Genomic DNA, 17,016 nt, shown 5'->3' on the forward strand with positions numbered 1-17,016 from the left:
TATACTGTATGTAAAGCAGGGGTTTCCCCCCACCCAACAGTGGCGACTTTAAGATGGGTGGACTTCAATTCCCAGAATTCCCCAGCCTTTACGGCTGGCCCTGGGGAATTCTGGGAGTCGAGAAACACCGGCATATATATCATTCTGAGAGCTTAAAGAGTTTCTTGGAATATAACTCAGGTGTGAACGACGAATCCCCAGCTGGGCTGCAATTTTAAGAGGCGCGGACTTCAACTCCCAAGAATTCCCCGCCCTTTACGGCTGGGCTGGGGAATGCTGGGAGTTGAGGTCCAGCCATTTTCAAGTGGTCAGAGCTGAAAAACCACCGAGGTTCAAAGCATTTCGGGACAATCCCATTTATCCTATTTATAGGTGAGAGGTGCGAAGAAGCTCAAGGAGGCTTGTTGTGAATCTATGGCGGAAGCCACATCCACCGCTCAACCGCAGTGTGCATTTTGGAGGGAATGCAGCAGGGCTCCTGCCCCGAGGAAAAACCCCATTTGCAAAAGGAATCGCAACCAGACAGACCTACTTAAGTGGGTTGCTTACCCAGATGGCTTAAAGTCTGTCTTTTGTAAATAAAAAAAGAAAAACCAGCAAACACCCGAGTTGACCATGTGATTCATCCTCAAAGTTTCTCTCTAGTTGCCCCAGCTATCTGGTCTCTAGAATTATTCTTCAACCATGTCTGAAGCCCCTTCCAGTTCCCTTTTAAGTCTGCCTCTCCTTATTAATCATGAATAATGATTAATAATAATTATTAATAATAATAAGGCTCCAAGATCGCCACAGATGGGGACTGCAGCCAAGAAATTAAAAGACGCTTGCTCCTGGGGAGGAAAGCTATGGCAAATCTAGACAGCATACTAAAAAGCAGAGACATCCCCCTGCCAACAAAAGTGCGTATAGTCAAGGCCGTGGTTTTCCCAGTTGCAATGTATGGATATGAAAGTTGGACCATAAGAAAGGCTGAGCGCCAAAGAATGGAGGCCTTTGAACTCTGGTGCTGGAGAAGACTCCTGCGAGTCCCCTGGACTGCAAGGCGATCCAACCGGTCCGTCCTAGAGGAGATCAACCCCGACTGCTCTTTAGAAGGCCAGATCCTGAAGTTGAAACTCAAGTACTTTGGCCACCTAAATAGAAGGAAGGACTCCCTGGAGAAGAGCGTAATGCTGGGAAAGATGGAGGGCAATAGAAGAAGGGGACGACAGAGAAGGAGGTGGCTGGATGGAGTCACTGAAGCAGGAGGCGTGAGCTTCAACGGACTCCAGAAGATGGCAGAGGACAGGAAGGCCTGGAGGAATGTTGTCCTACGGGGTCGCGATGGGTCAGACACAACTTCGCAACTAACAACTCCTTATTACCATCTGGGCACCAGACCAACTGTCTTCCATAGGACTGGATCCACAGGTAACACTACCCTTTTTAAACAGTCTTGGCCAGAGAATCCCAGTTATCTCTTCTGCCTCCAGGAGAGAAGGCGGTTTCAACATGTTCCTAACTCAAGTTATTTTAGGCTTATCAACAGCCCTGGAGCTGGTCTCCTGTGTTAAATAAGAATCCCTTCGGGGAGAACAGATAACCGTCTATAAATAGGAAGATAAAGAGTGCTTTGTCTCTGCTCCCGAGTTCTCTATTTTTGGGAAGTATTGTTGATTTGTTACGTAATTTATTTCACAGAAGCTTGTGTGTTTTGCCAAACCTTGGCTTGTTTGTTTTTCAAAACACAGGTGTTCATTATTGGGTTGGTTTGCTTGTTTTTTCTGCACGTCAGCTGTTTCTCAAATATGGAATATTGGAAGGCAAGTGGCATGCTGACCGGGGGGGGGGGGGAATCTGGGAGCTGAAGTCCGCTAGCTTTAAAGTTGCCCAAGTTGGCATACAGCGCTCCTGCCACTTCAAGAAGGTTAGTTCAAGGCATGCTCATGAAATAAAAGACAGCTGTAGAAGCTCCAGACGCTGGAGGATTTCGATGTGCAAACAGCCAGACGTGCGTATAAAAGGAACGACGGGAGGGTCTCATCGGATTCCATCTACTGACTTCAATAAACCTAGCTCAGGGGTAGGCAACCTTGGCTCTTTTATGACTCGTGGACTTCAACTCCCAGAATTCCTGAGCCAGCCATGCTGAGGGGAAAGGGTGGTTTCCATGCTGAGCCATTCTGGCTCAGGAATTCTGGGAGTTGAAGTCCACCAGTCATAAAAGGGCCAAGTTTGAAGACCCCAGCTCTAAATGGGCCTTATTGCAGACCTAATGGCTGCACAGACTAGGCCACGGGTAGGCAACCTTGGCTCTTTTATGACTCGTGGACTTCAACTTCCAGAATTCCTGAGCCACCCATGCTGAGGGGAAAGGGAGAGGTTTCCATGCTGAGCCATGCTGGCTGAGGAATTCTGGGAGTTGAAGTCCCCAAGTCATGAAGGGGCCATAGTTCCCCCATGCTGGCTCAGGAATTCTGGGAGTTGAAGTCCACGAGTCATAAAAGAGCCAAGGCTGCCTACCCCTGAGCTAGATGTTAACCGATCTCATGGTGCTTTGAGCGCAGGTGCCACTGACATGTACCAACTACAAACATTGTATAGTAATGTGGTTTCATCTAAATAAGCCATGGCAGGAGCTACGTCTACTATGTCTGGTTCACAAAGCTCTGGATTTGCAGTGCAAATAATCCCCTACCAGCATTAGGCAGATATACTTGGTGATAGAGATGAAAAGATGGGCGGGCAGAGTTAAGGAGGAGGAGGAGAGAAGCAAAGGGAATAGAGGGGAGGAGAAGAGAAAGGAGAAGAGAAAGGAAAAAAGGAGGAGGAGGAGGAGGAGGAGGAGGAGGAGGAGAGGAGGAGGAGGAGTAGAAGAGGAGGAGGAATATTCTGAATCAGCTTCCTCAACCCAACCCTCCTTGGTCTTAGCCATCATCTATAGGTTAAAGAAGGCAACACTAAAGGTGTTTATAGGATTATTAGTCAGCAGATAGGAAAAAAAAATGTCTGCATTTTCAAAAACCTGTAGTGTACGTGCATTCAACAAGGAAGTTCCTGGTGTCAATGGATTCAAACTAGCTTTCTACATGTCCGTTTAATTTCTCAAGACCAAGAATTCAGTGAGCCTGACCAAAAATATTTCACTACTGTACTCCAAATTGCCTCCAGACGCGCTAATGCTGTAATTAAAGAAGGAGCCGAAGCACCAGCACAGGAAATCCTCAAATATATCACACAGAAGCACAGAAAAGTCAACATTACCCTTATACATACATAAGATTAGAGCTAAAAGAACTCTAGAGGTTTCCCAAAAGAAAAGAAAAGAAAAACATCTCGTGATTTTTGACAGAGATCAAGTGCTTACAATATAAAGATGACGATCCAAGGGAAAGTACATTACTGTCCTACACACACACACACACACACACACACACACCCTGCACACAGTTCTGTAAAATTCACATTCAAGGACCTGGACCAAAACGACGACGACGACAAAATGCTATCCTTTTCTAAAAGTCATGACTTTCTGAAACAAAACCCGTTTTTTGCAACGTTACACTTCTGAAATAGTTAATAATGCACCGTCTCAACTACTGGCATTATCAGTTTTGTTTAGGACCTGATGAAAATGGGGAAAAAATGGAAAATATTGCTAGTTCTGATAGAGTATGCCTCATCGTTAGGAGTGGAAATTTTTTACCACCAGGACATTTGTATCAACCAGCACCCCACCACTTTTCTGCTTCTATTCCACATACTTATGAGAAGAGTGTTCACTCTTAGGCAAAAAATAAAATAAAATAAAATCCAGAAGACAATGGCAAACTGCGTCTGTTTTCCTAGGTTTTTCCTAGAAAAACTATATGGATAAACCCAAGAGGTTACCAAAAATTAAACAGATCACAAAGGACGCTCTCTATCTTTTAAGAAAAGATACATACGTATTCTAATTATCTCAATAAAAACAAACTGTTTAATGGAGCTTTCTATAATACAGGTAGTCTTCGACTCACAACCATAATTGAGCCCAAAAATTATGTCGTTAAGCAAGACAGTCGTTAAGTGAGTTTTGCCCTGTTTTACGACCTTTCTTGTCAGTTTTTAAGTGAATCACCACTTAACCATGTTAAATTAGTAACATGGTTGTTAAGTGAGTCTGGCTTCCCCGCTGAGTTTGCTTCATCACGTGACCCTATGACGCTGCCACCGTCATAAATAGGAGCCAGGTGCCAAGCGTTTGAATTTTAATCACGTGACCATGGGCATGCTGAACGGCCACGTGAAAAATGGTCATAAGTCACTTTTTTCAGTGCTGTTGTAATTTTGGTCACTAAATGAACTGTTGTAAGTCAAGGACTACCTGTGGAAATTATAAAAATGATAGGCAAAAAGAATAATGACCAATTGAAACATCACAGGAACATGTGNGGCTCTTTTATGACTGGTGGACTTCAACTCCCAGAATTCCTGAGCCAGCATTGCTCAGCATGGAAACCTCTCCCTTTCCCCTCAGCGTGGCTGGCTCAGGAATTCTGGGAGTTGAAGTCCACGAGTCATAAAAGAGCCAAGGTTGCCTACCCCTGCCCTATATCAGGGGTCCTCAACCTTGGCAACTTAAAACTTGTGGACTTCAACTCCCAGAATTCCTGAGCCAGCATGGCTCAGCTTGGAAACCTCTTCCTTTCCCCTCAGCGTGGCTGGCTCAGGAATTCTGGGAGTTGAAGTCCACCAGTCATAAAAGAGCCAAGGTTGCCTACCCCTGGACTACACTGTCCAACCGCATCATATTTCCCTAAGCCACGGAGTCACTGTTCCCACTCTTACATCATTCATGTGCAATTCCTTTGCTAAATAAGGACATCAGTAGCCACAGACTAAGTTATTGAAACATTATACACACAGACACACGTATACACACTAAACTGGATCCTATTAAAACATTAATGCAGCATTATTTTTATTATTGCAATCTCAAAGATCTGAATTCGTGACAATCAAGAAGTTCTGTGGTTAGGTTTGCCTTAACCATTCCCGTTATGGATTTTTAAGATATAACTAAACACTCAGGATGTTATTTACATTAACACAAAGGAAAAGTAACCTCCAAAAGCCTGGAAGTAAAAACAAACTTTCTTCAGTCTTTTTGTCAGGAAGCCTTTCTCAAAAACGAATAATTTAATGGTTAAAAATGTGCATTTATTGATATTTTAGAAAACCAGATAATTAGCATGTTTAAAAACAAGCAACCTCTCCATTTAGTGCCTGGGAAGTTTTATTTTTCCTTGTCATGTATTACATAAAACAAAAAGCACTTCTTTATTGGCTGGGAAGTAATGAATTTTCAGTCTCGTCAGTAAAATTAATATTGCCAACATTTGGGGTTTTTAATTTTTTTTTAAAATGTCCACTTTTAACCGTGGCCTGATTCAGGTAAGCTAAATGTGCAAAAAAAAAAACCCAACAGATGTCAGCAACCTTATTACCTTCTCTGAAAACCTGAACAATCCTGAACTGACACTTTTGGGGGAACTCATGATCCTGTCACTGTAGCAGCTACCATTTTTAGTGTATGGAGTCGTGCCAATTTGCCTCCTCCTTTTATGACTTACTCAATAAAAGTCTGTTTTCAAGAGCCTTCCCTGCCTAGTGATTGGCTGCTTTTTTAATTAACTGCTGTACAGTTAAGTCAGCTTTTAGTATTTTGTCATGTATCCTCTTAAATAGGATTTTTGTGTTCTGCAACGGTAGTCCGGATTAGTCATGAGGTTTGAAGCCTTTTCAGCAGAAACGTGCCCAATAAAAATCAAATGCAAATAAATAATGATTTACTGTTAGTGGAGTGCAAAGGTCTCTCCCTCTCTGTCTCTCTCAATTGCCTCCAATTCAGAATACTTCATGAGAATAATTTGAATGAAACATTCTGCAAAATCCTAACGACTGCAAAACAAACGAAGCACCTAATCTCTATTTAACGTAACTGCCTTAGATTTGAAGTCATTTGAGCTGTGGTGCCAGAGAAGGCCTCCTGCTTATTCCTTGGACAGCAGGGGTGACTAACAAGCATGGCACTAAAAGGCAAAAATCACAAAACTGCGTCTCACTTACTTTGGCCATGTCCCCGAGGGGGGGGGGAAGGGTGGAAGCAATGACATTTGGAAGAGTTGAAGGGAAAAGGGAATCAGGCTGCCAGAGAACACAGTGGCTGGACACCATGAAAGATGACACCAGCCAGAGCACAGAACAACTCAAAGCAGTGCAAGATCAGAAGATGTGGAGAGACCTGGCCCTCAGAATCGCCAAGAGTCAGACTTGACCGAACGGATAATCATCATCAACATCATCATCAGTATAATCCAGCCGCAGGAAAAGGGTACTGGGGACAAGGGATCTTTGCTTACCATGCCGCCAAGGGTCTTTAGGCTCCACGGCACCAGACACGATGTCTTCATCCGAAGGAAAAGTCACATGCTTTGCCCCGGGCTTCAGCTTCCCCTCATCCACTGGTGGAGAACCCTGGTTTAATAGGTCATCTGCTGGTGTGTCCCCACTTGCTGCTTCCAAGCTTAAACAGCAGTTCTGAGAAGAGGACTCAGCTTTGTCAGGCAAATGCTTATTTTGCTCGGAAGCAGACCGTTCCTTGTCCCTAAGTCCTTCTTGAGCAGTCGTCCCAAGAGGTTCTGCAACCAAAGAGGTGTTGTTTCCGTCAGCCGCTTCGTTGACCAATGACCGTTCCGGCTGATGGTTCAAAGTCTCCAACGGTTTCAAGTCCTCCTCTGCCCCATCACAACTCTCCTTCGGGTCCTCCTTTAAAGAACACGCAGTACAACGCTCTACAGTATCTCTGACATAAGGATGGTCCTGCTGGGAGGGAAGGCTCTCTGTACTGTTGGAACAAAACTCCTTAGTGTCTTGAAACGCCTTCATGCCATCTTGGCTATTGTTCAGTTGGGAAGCAGCCCAGGGGTCAGAGCCCTCTTCCTTCTGCACAGCAGGAGCGGGCAGGAGCAGCAGCACACGGTCCCCCTCAACAGCTTTGCCTTGTTGCTGCACAGGTGAAACCTGCACACACTCCATAGCCAAGCAGGTGAGATGGGTGTCTGACAAAGGGGGAGCTCCTTCTTCCCTTCTCATGAGTCCTTTGGAGTCATTACTCAGGAACAGAACTCACCTTTTTCCCTTCCTATCTTTTTGCTGCTCACCCCCCCTTCAGGAAAGGGGGAACAAAAAAGAAAGAAGCTCTCACGTTTTCCAGGCCTTCTCCTTATAAGCAGTAGTGAAGAGAGGCTGAGCTCTTGTTGAACCAAAGGAAGCCGCTACATGAAGCATGAGTGAAGATTAAAAGAAACTGGGGACAGGGGAGGAGAGTAAAGAGATAGAATGCAAGGGTGAAGTAAAACCCTCGCCTGAGATTAGAAGGAAGTGCCTGTTAGGAGAGACACAGCATCTAGGGAACAACCTGGATTGGGGAGAGGGATGAATTATGGGGAGCTGAGGATAACCAAAGGGTCCCAGCAATCCCCTTGTAGCCTGCAAAACAAAGAAAACCATTCGGTTTCATTACCCTTCCCAGGAAAAAAAAAAAAGGATCAGGTAGGGTGTGCATAAGCCGGAAACGCATCGGACTAAATAACCGGACGATAAAACACGTCTCACAGCAGCTCTCCCAACAGAGCAAAAAGAAAAGTTTACACAAGCGCGAACCGCAAGGCCCACAAAATAAATAAGCCGCAGCTGACACAAGTCCAATAAAAGCACCCACGAGGGTCCGCTCTTGGTGCAGAAAAGATGTTTTTTTTTTTAAAAAAAAATAATGGGGTGGGAAGAGATACTTTTTTGCAGAAGCATGCACGTGCAATTTGGCTCCTGCAAAGAAAAGTTGGGGGGTGGGAATTATTCCCCGCCCCCCGAGGTATGGAGTCAGTTTTTGGGCGAAAGGAAGAGAGAAATATACCGTCCACTGGGTGGGGTGGGGAGGGGGAGAAGGAAGGGGGGGGATCTCTGGGGAGGTGCAGAGAAGGAAAACCCTCTCCAGGTATAAGCAAGCAGGAGCTCCGGGAGCGGCCAGGCGAAGGAAGGAGCGCGTCCCGGGAAGGGCTTTCCTCCCAGGCGCGGAGCCTCGGGAGCCCCTTCCCCACTTCCTTCGGGACGAGGCGGGCGGCGGCAGCAGGAGAGAGGCCGCCGGGTTGAAATACGCACCCGGAGGAGCAGCGGAGCGCCGGGACTCGGGGGAGGCAGGAGGGCGGGCAAGCGGGAGGCCAAAGCCGCTAACGAGGCAGGGAACGGCGGAGGAGCAGCCGCTGCGCGAGGCGACCAAGGCCTACCGCCGCCGCCGCCGCCGCCTCAGCCAGGTGCGGACGCGAAAGAAGCCGCCTCTCCCAGCCGCCGCCGCCGCCGCCAGGACTAAGTGCGCTTTCGGCCTGCGCATCGGCCGACGCACTTTCGACACAGCGTTAGCCGGGTGGCTCGGCTTTCGTTCCCGCTCGTCTCCCCCAAGCCAGCTGCGGTCCTAGGATTCCCGAGTCACTCGTATTCGGACTCCCATGCCCGGCTTCCCCAAGGAGGGTCCCACGCTTATTTTATTTTTATTTCCCCCCCCCGAGTTTGGCGAATCAGCGAGCGGGTTTTTGCGAGCTATCGCGCGGAGCGACCCGACCCCTCCTTCCCCCCCCTCTCCCGCTGCTGCTGGCTGGCTGGCCTCCCGCGCTCGCCCCCTCCTCTCCCGACTCCAGGAGGGAAAGCGCCTGGTTTGGGTTTCGGTTCCGCACTTTCGCTTTTTTTTCCACAGGGCGTCTGAGGAAAGGCAGCCCCGTCGAATCCCACCGCGGGCGGCTCTAGAGTGAAAGCGAATTTTTAAAAACGTAACGTTCAAAAAGAAAGTACGGGGGCGGGAGGGGAAACCGAAAGAGGATCCCGAATGTGCCGATGGGGGAAGCGGACTGAACAAAAAAAAACAAAACCACCGCCTGACGCTGACGAAAAAGCTCACGCTCTCTCACCTCACTCTCCCGAGGCTACGCAGGGAGGGGGAGAGAGAGAGAAATAAATAAATGACGCATGCGCCTTGCTCGTCCCCCAGCTCCTTGGTCCGAAGTCATAGATTTGGCAGTCCTCCTCTGGCCAGAGAGGACTAAGGAAGAGCTTAGTATTTCCGGGCGAAGGGGTCACGTCGCTGTCTTCACCGTTAGGACGTTGCTTTCTGGCGCTTCAGGACGGGCGAATTTGGGGCGGTTATGAGGAGATAATTCCAGCCAGGCCTGTGCAAGTCAGTTCACGTTAATTAAGGGATTTTTTTAAACCGGGAATGCTACTTTTCTGGGCAAGGGGAGGTTTTTAGGGTCCCCAACCAGGCGCCCTCCATAACCTCCCCCCCCCCGGGCCGACATTAAGCTGCCTTGCCCTGCTGGGCCTTTAATCCCATCCAGCTCAACATCAACATGGTTGATTTTCGGCTCCAAGTCTGCTGTAAAGCCCCCAAAAGAAACCAAGCCAGGATTAAAAATCATTGTTAGTCCAGAAAAGCTCTTTTTTTTAAAACCAGGGTTTCTTAGATAGGAAATTGGGAGTCTTGGTTTGTTTTGTGCCTCCCCCCCCCCACTTCTGGGGGGTGGCACAAAAACAAACCAACCAGGAATTGCCTTTAGGGGATGTTAGCTTTGTGTTAATCTGGAAAGCTTGCCTTCCACGAATCATGGTTAACATGATGGCGTATTGCCACATGAGAAGTAGCTTCCATCTGGATAGGCACGTTGAATAAACCACACTTGGCTGGGTTCACACCATTTGCTCAGATGAACTAGAATGTAGCTTGTTTGCTTTAAGACAGGGGTCTTCATACTTGGCCCTTTTATGACTTGTGGACTTCAACTCCCAGAATTCCTCAGCCAGCATGGCTGGCTGAGGAATTCTGGGAGTTGAAGTCCACAAGTCATAAAAGGGCCAAGTTTGAAGACCCCTGGTTTAACAGGATGTCTAAGAGCTGTTACATTGGGTTAGATAGCAGGTTGTTTTGTGTTAAAATGTTGATATTGTTCCTCAGCTGTCATTAAGACATCTGTGGTTGGTAACGCGTTGCCCAGGAATGGTGGGTTTCCTCAAACTTCCTACACTGGCGAGATGGCCCTGATGTTAGAAGGGCTCAAGAAAACTCTTTGTGTTAGATTTCATTCCTTTTCTGACCAGAGAGTAGTAAACCCACCACTCTGTGCCACCTTCTAAGGCCCCATGGGATTGCAGCCAAAATGGTCTTTTGATGGGTAAGAAGCTGCATGCAATTGGAGGATTGGATTGTTCTGCCTGTTAAGGAATTTCCATACCAAATATTTGCCTTCGTCATTCTGATTAACACAACATTAACATTTTGACTGGAGAAACTCTCTAAAGCTACGAAACAGATGCAAGTACAGAAAACAAGATGCTATTGAATGAACGTTCCATGGGTATCTGTTAATCTCTCTCTTTAGTTATGTGCATTTGCTGTTTGTTCCAGCATGTCTGTCTGGTTTTAATTTTGGCCTGGGGTCTATTACTGTGGTAGGCTTGATAAATATTTCATTTATTATTCATCTAACGGCTGTCATGTCTATGAGAATATCTGTTGTTGTTGTTAATTGCAAAGTCGTGTCCGACCCATCGCGACCCAATGGACAACGTTCCTCCAGGCCTTCCTGTCCTCTACCATCTTCTGGAGTATCTAGAGACTCAATAATAACTGAGCCGTGGTGGGCAGTGGTTAGAATGCAGTATTGCAGGCTAACTCTGCCAACTGCCAGAAGTTTGATCCTGGCGGGCTCAAGGTTGATTCAATTTTCCATCCTTATGAGGTCGGTAAAATAAGGACCCAGATTGCTGGGGGCAATATGCTGACTCTGTAAACTGCTTAGAAAGGGCTGTAAAGCACTATGAAGGGTTATATAAGTCTTAAGTATTATTGCTATTGCTAACGAGGGGTAGATAATTTCATGCATCCCAGCTGTTTTGAGCTGTAATTTCCATAATCCCTGCTAGATGGAAGCGACAAGTATTACCTTCAAGATGGTGGTTGACCTATTGTTGCCTTAAAAGATAGCAGGCAAAAATGATTATTACTCGTTCATGAGATTAATCCCAACTGCCTTGCTGTTTTCGATAGTGGCCTGCAGAGTGTGGCCCCTCCGGGAAGATCTCATTGTAGCAGCCTAGAGCTGTTGCTGAACCTTTGGAAATAAATTAATTCTGTAAGGGAAGATTTTATCTAGCTCCTGTCTGTGCTGATGTTGTAGTGACCATTCTGATCCTTTTGCAATACAGACCGGACTTTATTGTCCATCGCTTTTACCGAGAGCCTCCCCTAAGTTTTAGCACTGACAAAAGACAACTCTGGGCGCTTTTGCTTCTACCGGCAGCCGCATCCGTCCACTACCATGTCTTGATAGCTCTTGAGGACCACCATGTCGTGCTGGTCTAGGTAAAGCATAGCGATGGGGCTGAGCTCTGTGGGGACGCAGCAGGCCTTGGGCACTTTGGAGTTCACCGAGTTCAGGATGGTCTGCACCACAGCGTGGCTGGAGGAGTTCATGTGGTCGGCCAGCGGAAAGCGGCAGTCCCCAGAGCAGTAGAAAGCGTGGTAGCCACTGGGAGCAATGATCCAGTCATTCCATCCCACCGCCTTGAAGTCCACAAACAGGCGGTGCCTTCTGCACCTTGCGCCGGTTTTAGTCTTTGGCCTCAGGCTCTTGTGCTTCCTTGCGGAGGCTGGCACTTTAGCCGCTCCTCTGCCTCGAATAGGGCGGCTTCTGGTTTGCCTTTTTCTGTGGCTCAGAGGTTGCCCTCTTTGGTCATGGCTATAGGTGACCAGCAAAGGCCTTTTGAGAGCCCACTCAGCCTCCTCTTGGCCGGGAGACCGTCTTGCCCGAAGGGAAACCGGTTGGTGCGGAAGATGGCGGCTGCTATTTGAAGGCTGCACCTCCACGAGAAACCCGAGGTGATGCTTCTTCTGTTCTCTTGCTTTCTGGAAAGCTGCCGTCACATCAAAACTCACCCATTTGGGCTGGCCGGGAGTCACCAATTTGCACGCGAGGAGCCGGCTCTTGTTTGGGGACACAGGCAGGGGATCCACGGCATGGTAAACGTTGATGTGTGAGCCGTGGCTTTCCTCAGGGGAGTGAAAGAGACGCAACTCCAGGGCAGTCAGTTCCTCCTCCGACGGCAGGGCGGTGAGGTTGAACAGGAAGTAGAACGAATTTCCTGCGCCTTCGGAGACAGGCGCCGAATCCTCTAAATGCGGGGGGGAAAAAATGAGGAAAAGTAAGGGAAAAGTAGGACGGGCAATTCGAATAAAATAACTGCTTTGCTGAAGTTAACAGGCAGTCTCTTGCCCTGCTGCCTATTTCCTTCTCCAGCCAACCAGGTGTGTCTTGGAAGCTTACAAGTGTGACCTTTCTTGTCATTTCTATCTAGGATAGGTCACGCTCAGGTAATCCTCAACTTACGACCGCAGTGGAGCTCAACATTTCCTTTGCTAAGCAAGACAGTTGTTAAGTGAGTTGTGCCTCATTTTACAACCTTTCGACCATGGTTATTAAGCGGATCACCAGGGTTGCTAAGAGAATCACAGGTTGTTAAGTGAATCGCTGGGGTTGTTAAGCGAATCAGGCTTCCTCCATTGACTTTGCTTGTCGGAAGCTAGATGGGANCGAGTCACTCGTATTCGGACTCCCATGCCCGGCTTCCCCAAGGAGGGTCCCACGCTTATTTTATTTTTATTTCCCCCCCCCGAGTTTGGCGAATCAGCGAGCGGGTTTTTGCGAGCTATCGCGCGGAGCGACCCGACCCCTCCTTCCCCCCCCTCTCCCGCTGCTGCTGGCTGGCTGGCCTCCCGCGCTCGCCCCCTCCCCTCCCGACTCCAGGAGGGAAAGCGCCTGGTTGGGGTTTCGGTTCCGCACTTTCGCTTTTTTTTTTCACAGGGCGTCTGAGGAAAGGCAGCCCCGTCGAATCCCACCGCGGGCGGCTCTAGAGTGAAAGCGAATTTTTAAAAACGTAACATTCAAAAAGAAAGTACGGGGGCGGGAGGGGAAACCGAAAGAGGATCCCGAATGTGCCGATGGGGGAAGCGGACTGAACAAAAAAAAAAAAAACCACCGCCTGACGCTGACGAAAAAGCTCACGCTCTCTCACCTCACTCTCCCAAGGCTACGCAGGGAGGGGGGAGAGAGAGAAATAAATCAACGACGCATGCGCCTTGCTCGTCCCCCAGCTCCTTGGTCCGAAGTCATAGATTTGGCAGTCCTCCTCTGGCCAGAGAGGACTAAGGAAGAGCTTAGTATTTCCGGGCGAAGGGGTCACGTCGCTGTCTTCACCGTTAGGACGTTGCTTTCTGGCGCTTCAGGACGGGCGAATTTGGGGCGGTTATGAGGAGATAATTCCAGCCAGGCCTGTGCAAGTCAGTTCACGTTAATTAAGGGATTTTTTTAAACCGGGAATGCTACTTTTCTGGGCAAGGGGAGGTTTTTAGGGTCCCCAACCAGGCGCCCTCCATAACCTCCCCCCCCCGGGCCGACATTAAGCTGCCTTGCCCTGCTGGGCCTTTAATCCCATCCAGCTCAACATCAACATGGTTGATTTTCGGCTCCAAGTCTGCTGTAAAGCCCCCAAAAGAAACCAAGCCAGGATTAAAAATCATTGTCTGTTAGCCCAGAAAAGCTCTTTTTTTAAACCAGGGTTTCTTAGATAGGAAATTGGGACTCTTGGTTTGTTTTGTGCCTTCCCCCCCCCCCCACTTCTGGGGGGTGGCACAAAAACAAACCAACCAGGAATTGCCTTTAGGGGATGTTAGCTTTGTGTTAATCTGGAAAGCTTGCCTTCCACGAATCATGGTTAACATGATGGCTTATTGCCACATGAGAAGTAGCTTCCATCTGGATAGGCACGTTGAATAAACCACACCTGGCTGGGTTCACACCATTTGCTCCATTATGAACTAGAACAGTGTTTCTCAACCTTGACAATTTTAAGGCAGTGGACTTCAACTCCCAGAATTCCACAGCCAGCAATGCTGGCTGTGGAATTCTGGGAGTTGAAGTCCACATGCCTTAAAGTTGTCAAGGTTGAGAAACACTGAACTAGAGTGTAGCTTGTTTGGTTTAACACAGGGGTCTTCATACTTGGCCCTTTTATGACTTGTGGACTTCAACTCCCAGAATTCCTCAGCCAGCATGGCTGGCTGAGGAATTCTGGGAGTTGAAGTCCACAAGTCATAAAAGGGCCAAGTTTGAAGACCCCTGGTTTAACAGGATGTCTAAGAGCTGTTGTTGTTTCACTGGGTTAGATAGCAGGTTGTTTTGTGTTAAAATGTTGATATTGTTTCTCAGCTGTCATTAAGACATCTGTGGTTGGTAACGCGTTGCCCAGGAATGGTGGGTTTCCTCAAATTTCCTACACCGGCGAGATGGCCCTGATGTTAGGAGGGTTCAAGAAACCCTCCTAACATCAGGGCCATCTCGCCGGTGTAGGAAATTTCATTCCCTTTCTGACCAGGGCCATCTCGCCGGTGTTAGATTTCATTCCCTTTCTGACCAGAGAGTAGTAAACCCACCACTGTGCCACCTTCTTGATTGCAGCCAAAATGATCTTTTGATGGGTAAGAAGCTGCATCCAATTGGATGATTGGATTGTTCTGCCTGTTAAGGAATTTCCATACCAAATATTTGCCTTCGTAATTCTGATTAACACAACATTAACATTTTGACTGGAGAAACTCTCTAAAGCTACGAAACAGATGCAAGTACAGAAAACAAGATGCTATTGAATGAACGTTCCATGGGTATCTGTTAATCTCTCTCTTTAGTTATGTGCATTTGCTGTTTGTTCCAGCATGTCTGTCTGGTTTTAATTTTGGCCTGGGGTCTATTACTGTGGTAGGCTTGATAAATATTTCATTTATTATTCATCTAACGGCTGTCATGTCTATGAGAATATCTGTTGTTGTTAATTGCGAAGTCGTGTCCGACCCATCGCGACCCAATGGACAACGTTCCTCCAGGCCTTCCTGTCCTCTACCATCTTCTTGGAGTATCTAGAGACTCAATAATAACAGAGCCGTGGTGGGCAGTGGTTAGAATGCAGTATTGCAGGCTAACTCTGCCAACTGCCAGAAGTTTGATCCTGGCGGGCTCAAGGTTGACTCAACTTTCCATCCTTCTGAGGTCGGTAAAATAAGGACCCAGATTGCTGGGGGCAATATGCTGACTCTGTAAACTGCTTAGAAAGGGCTGTAAAGCACTATGAAGGGTTATATAAGTCTTAAGTATTATTGCTATTGCTAACGAGGGGTAGATAATTTCATGCATCCCAGCTGTTTTGAGCTGTAATTTCCATAATCCCTGCTAGATGGAAGCGACAAGTGTTACCTTCAAGATGGTGGTTGACCTATTGTTGCCTTAAAAGATAGCAGGCAAAAATGATTATTACTCGTTCATGAGATTAATCCCAACTGCCTTGCTGTTTTCGACAGTGGCCTGCAGAGTGTGGCCCCTCCGGGAAGATCTCATTGTAGCAGCCTAGAGCTGTTGCTGAACCTTTGGAAATAAATTAATTCTGTAAGGGAAGATATTATCTAGCTCCTGTCTGTGGTGATGTTGTAGTGACCATTCTGATCTTTTTGCAATACAGACCGGACTTTATTGTCCGTCGCTTTTACCGAGAGCCTCCCCTAAGTTTTAGTACTGACAAAAGACAACTCTGGGCGCTTTTGCTTCTACCGGCAGCCGCATCCGTCCACTACCATGTCTTGATAGCTCTTGAGGACCACCATGTCGTGCTGGTCTAGGTAAAGCATAGCGATGGGGCTGAGCTCTGTGGGGACGCAGCAGGCCTTGGGCACTTTGGAGTTCACCGAGTTCAGGATGGTCTGCACCACAGCGTGGCTGGAGGAGTTCATGTGGTCGGCCAGCGGAAAGCGGCAGTCCCCAGAGCAGTAGAAAGCGTGGTAGCCACTGGGAGCAATGATCCAGTCATTCCATCCCACCGCCTTGAAGTCCACAAACAGGCGGTGCCTTCTGCACCTTGCGCCGGTTTTAGTCTTTGGCCTCAGGCTCTTGTGCTTCCTCGCGGAGGCTGGCACTTTAGCCGCTCCTCTGCCTCGAATAGGGCGGCTTCTGGTTTGCCTTTTTCTGTGGCTCAGAGGTTGCCCTCTTTGGTCATGGCTATAGGTGACCAGCAAAGGCCTTTTGAGAGCCCACTCAGCCTCCTCTTGGCCGGGAGACCGTCTTGCCCGAAGGGAAACCGGTTGGTGCGGAAGATGGCGGCTGCTATTTGAAGGCTGCACCTCCACGAGAAACCCGAGGTTACGCTTCTTCTGTTCTCTTGCTTTCTGGAAAGCTGCCGTCACATCAAAACTCACCCATTTGGGCTGGCCGGGAGTCACCAATTTGCACGCGAGGAGCCGGCTCTTGTTTGGGGACACAGGCGGGGGATCCACGGCATGGTAAACGTTGATGTGTGAGCCGTGGCTTTCCTCAGGGGAGTGAAAGAGACGCAACTCCAGGGCAGTCAGTTCCTCCTCCGACGGCAGGGCGGTGAGGTTGAACAGGAAGTAGAACGAATTTCCTGCGCCTTCGGAGACAGGCGCCGAATCCTCTAAATGCGGGGGGGGAAAAATATGAGGAAAAGTAAGGGAAAAGTAGGACGGGCAATTCGAATAAAATAACTGCTTTGCTGAAGTTAACAGGCAGTCTCTTGCCCTGCTGCCTATTTCCTTCTCCAGCCAACCAGGTGTGTCTTGGAAGCTTACAAGTGTGACCTTTCTTGTCATTTCTATCTAGGATAGGTCACGCTCAGGTAATCCTCAACTTACGACTGCAGTGGAGCTCAACATTTCCTTTGCTAAGCAAGACAGTTGTTAAGTGAGTTGTGCCTCATTTTACAACCTTTCGACCATGGTTATTAAGCGGATCACCAGGGTTGCTAAGAGAATCACAGGTTGTTAAGTGAATCGCTGGGGTTGTTAAGCGAATCAGGCTTCCTCCATTGACTTTGCTTGTCGGAAGCTAGATGGGA

The 17,016-nt window shown here is 48.0% G+C and overlaps 3 protein-coding genes across 3 annotated transcripts in view; all 3 read right to left on the reverse strand.

The window, feature by feature from the left end:
• Positions 1 to 7,116, reverse strand: part of PPP1R37 (protein phosphatase 1 regulatory subunit 37) — a gene marked incomplete at its 3' end in the record, with an annotated part of 34,286 nt that extends 27,170 nt beyond the window's left edge. The window contains exon 1 of the mRNA XM_029287012.1: positions 6,384 to 7,116. Within this exon, the coding sequence (XP_029142845.1) occupies positions 6,384 to 7,116 (733 nt within the window). The remainder of the gene's footprint in view (positions 1 to 6,383) is intronic.
• Positions 7,117 to 11,258: 4,142 nt separating this feature from the next.
• On the reverse strand, positions 11,259 to 14,502 carry LOC107300501 (bone morphogenetic protein 4-like). Its single transcript, XM_029287010.1, has 2 exons — positions 14,494 to 14,502; positions 11,259 to 12,235 (listed from the first exon to the last, which is right to left on the reverse strand). The coding sequence occupies exons 1-2, from the start codon at positions 14,500 to 14,502 to the stop codon at positions 11,357 to 11,359; spliced, it is 888 nt and encodes a 295-aa protein (XP_029142843.1). The 3' UTR covers positions 11,259 to 11,356.
• A 1,171-nt stretch (positions 14,503 to 15,673) lies between these two features.
• On the reverse strand, positions 15,674 to 16,596 carry LOC107300502 (bone morphogenetic protein 4-like; the record flags this gene model as incomplete). The annotated part of the gene is made up of 1 exon (XM_029287011.1): positions 15,674 to 16,596. A coding segment is annotated over one exon (881 nt), but the record flags the coding sequence as incomplete, so codon positions are not given.
• Between the last annotated feature and the right edge of the window lie 420 nt (positions 16,597 to 17,016).

This window comes from Protobothrops mucrosquamatus, unplaced genomic scaffold, assembly GCF_001527695.2.
Source record: "Protobothrops mucrosquamatus isolate PMUCROS unplaced genomic scaffold, P.Mucros_1.0 scaffold7263, whole genome shotgun sequence".
NCBI classification, from domain to species: domain Eukaryota; kingdom Metazoa; phylum Chordata; class Lepidosauria; order Squamata; family Viperidae; genus Protobothrops; species Protobothrops mucrosquamatus.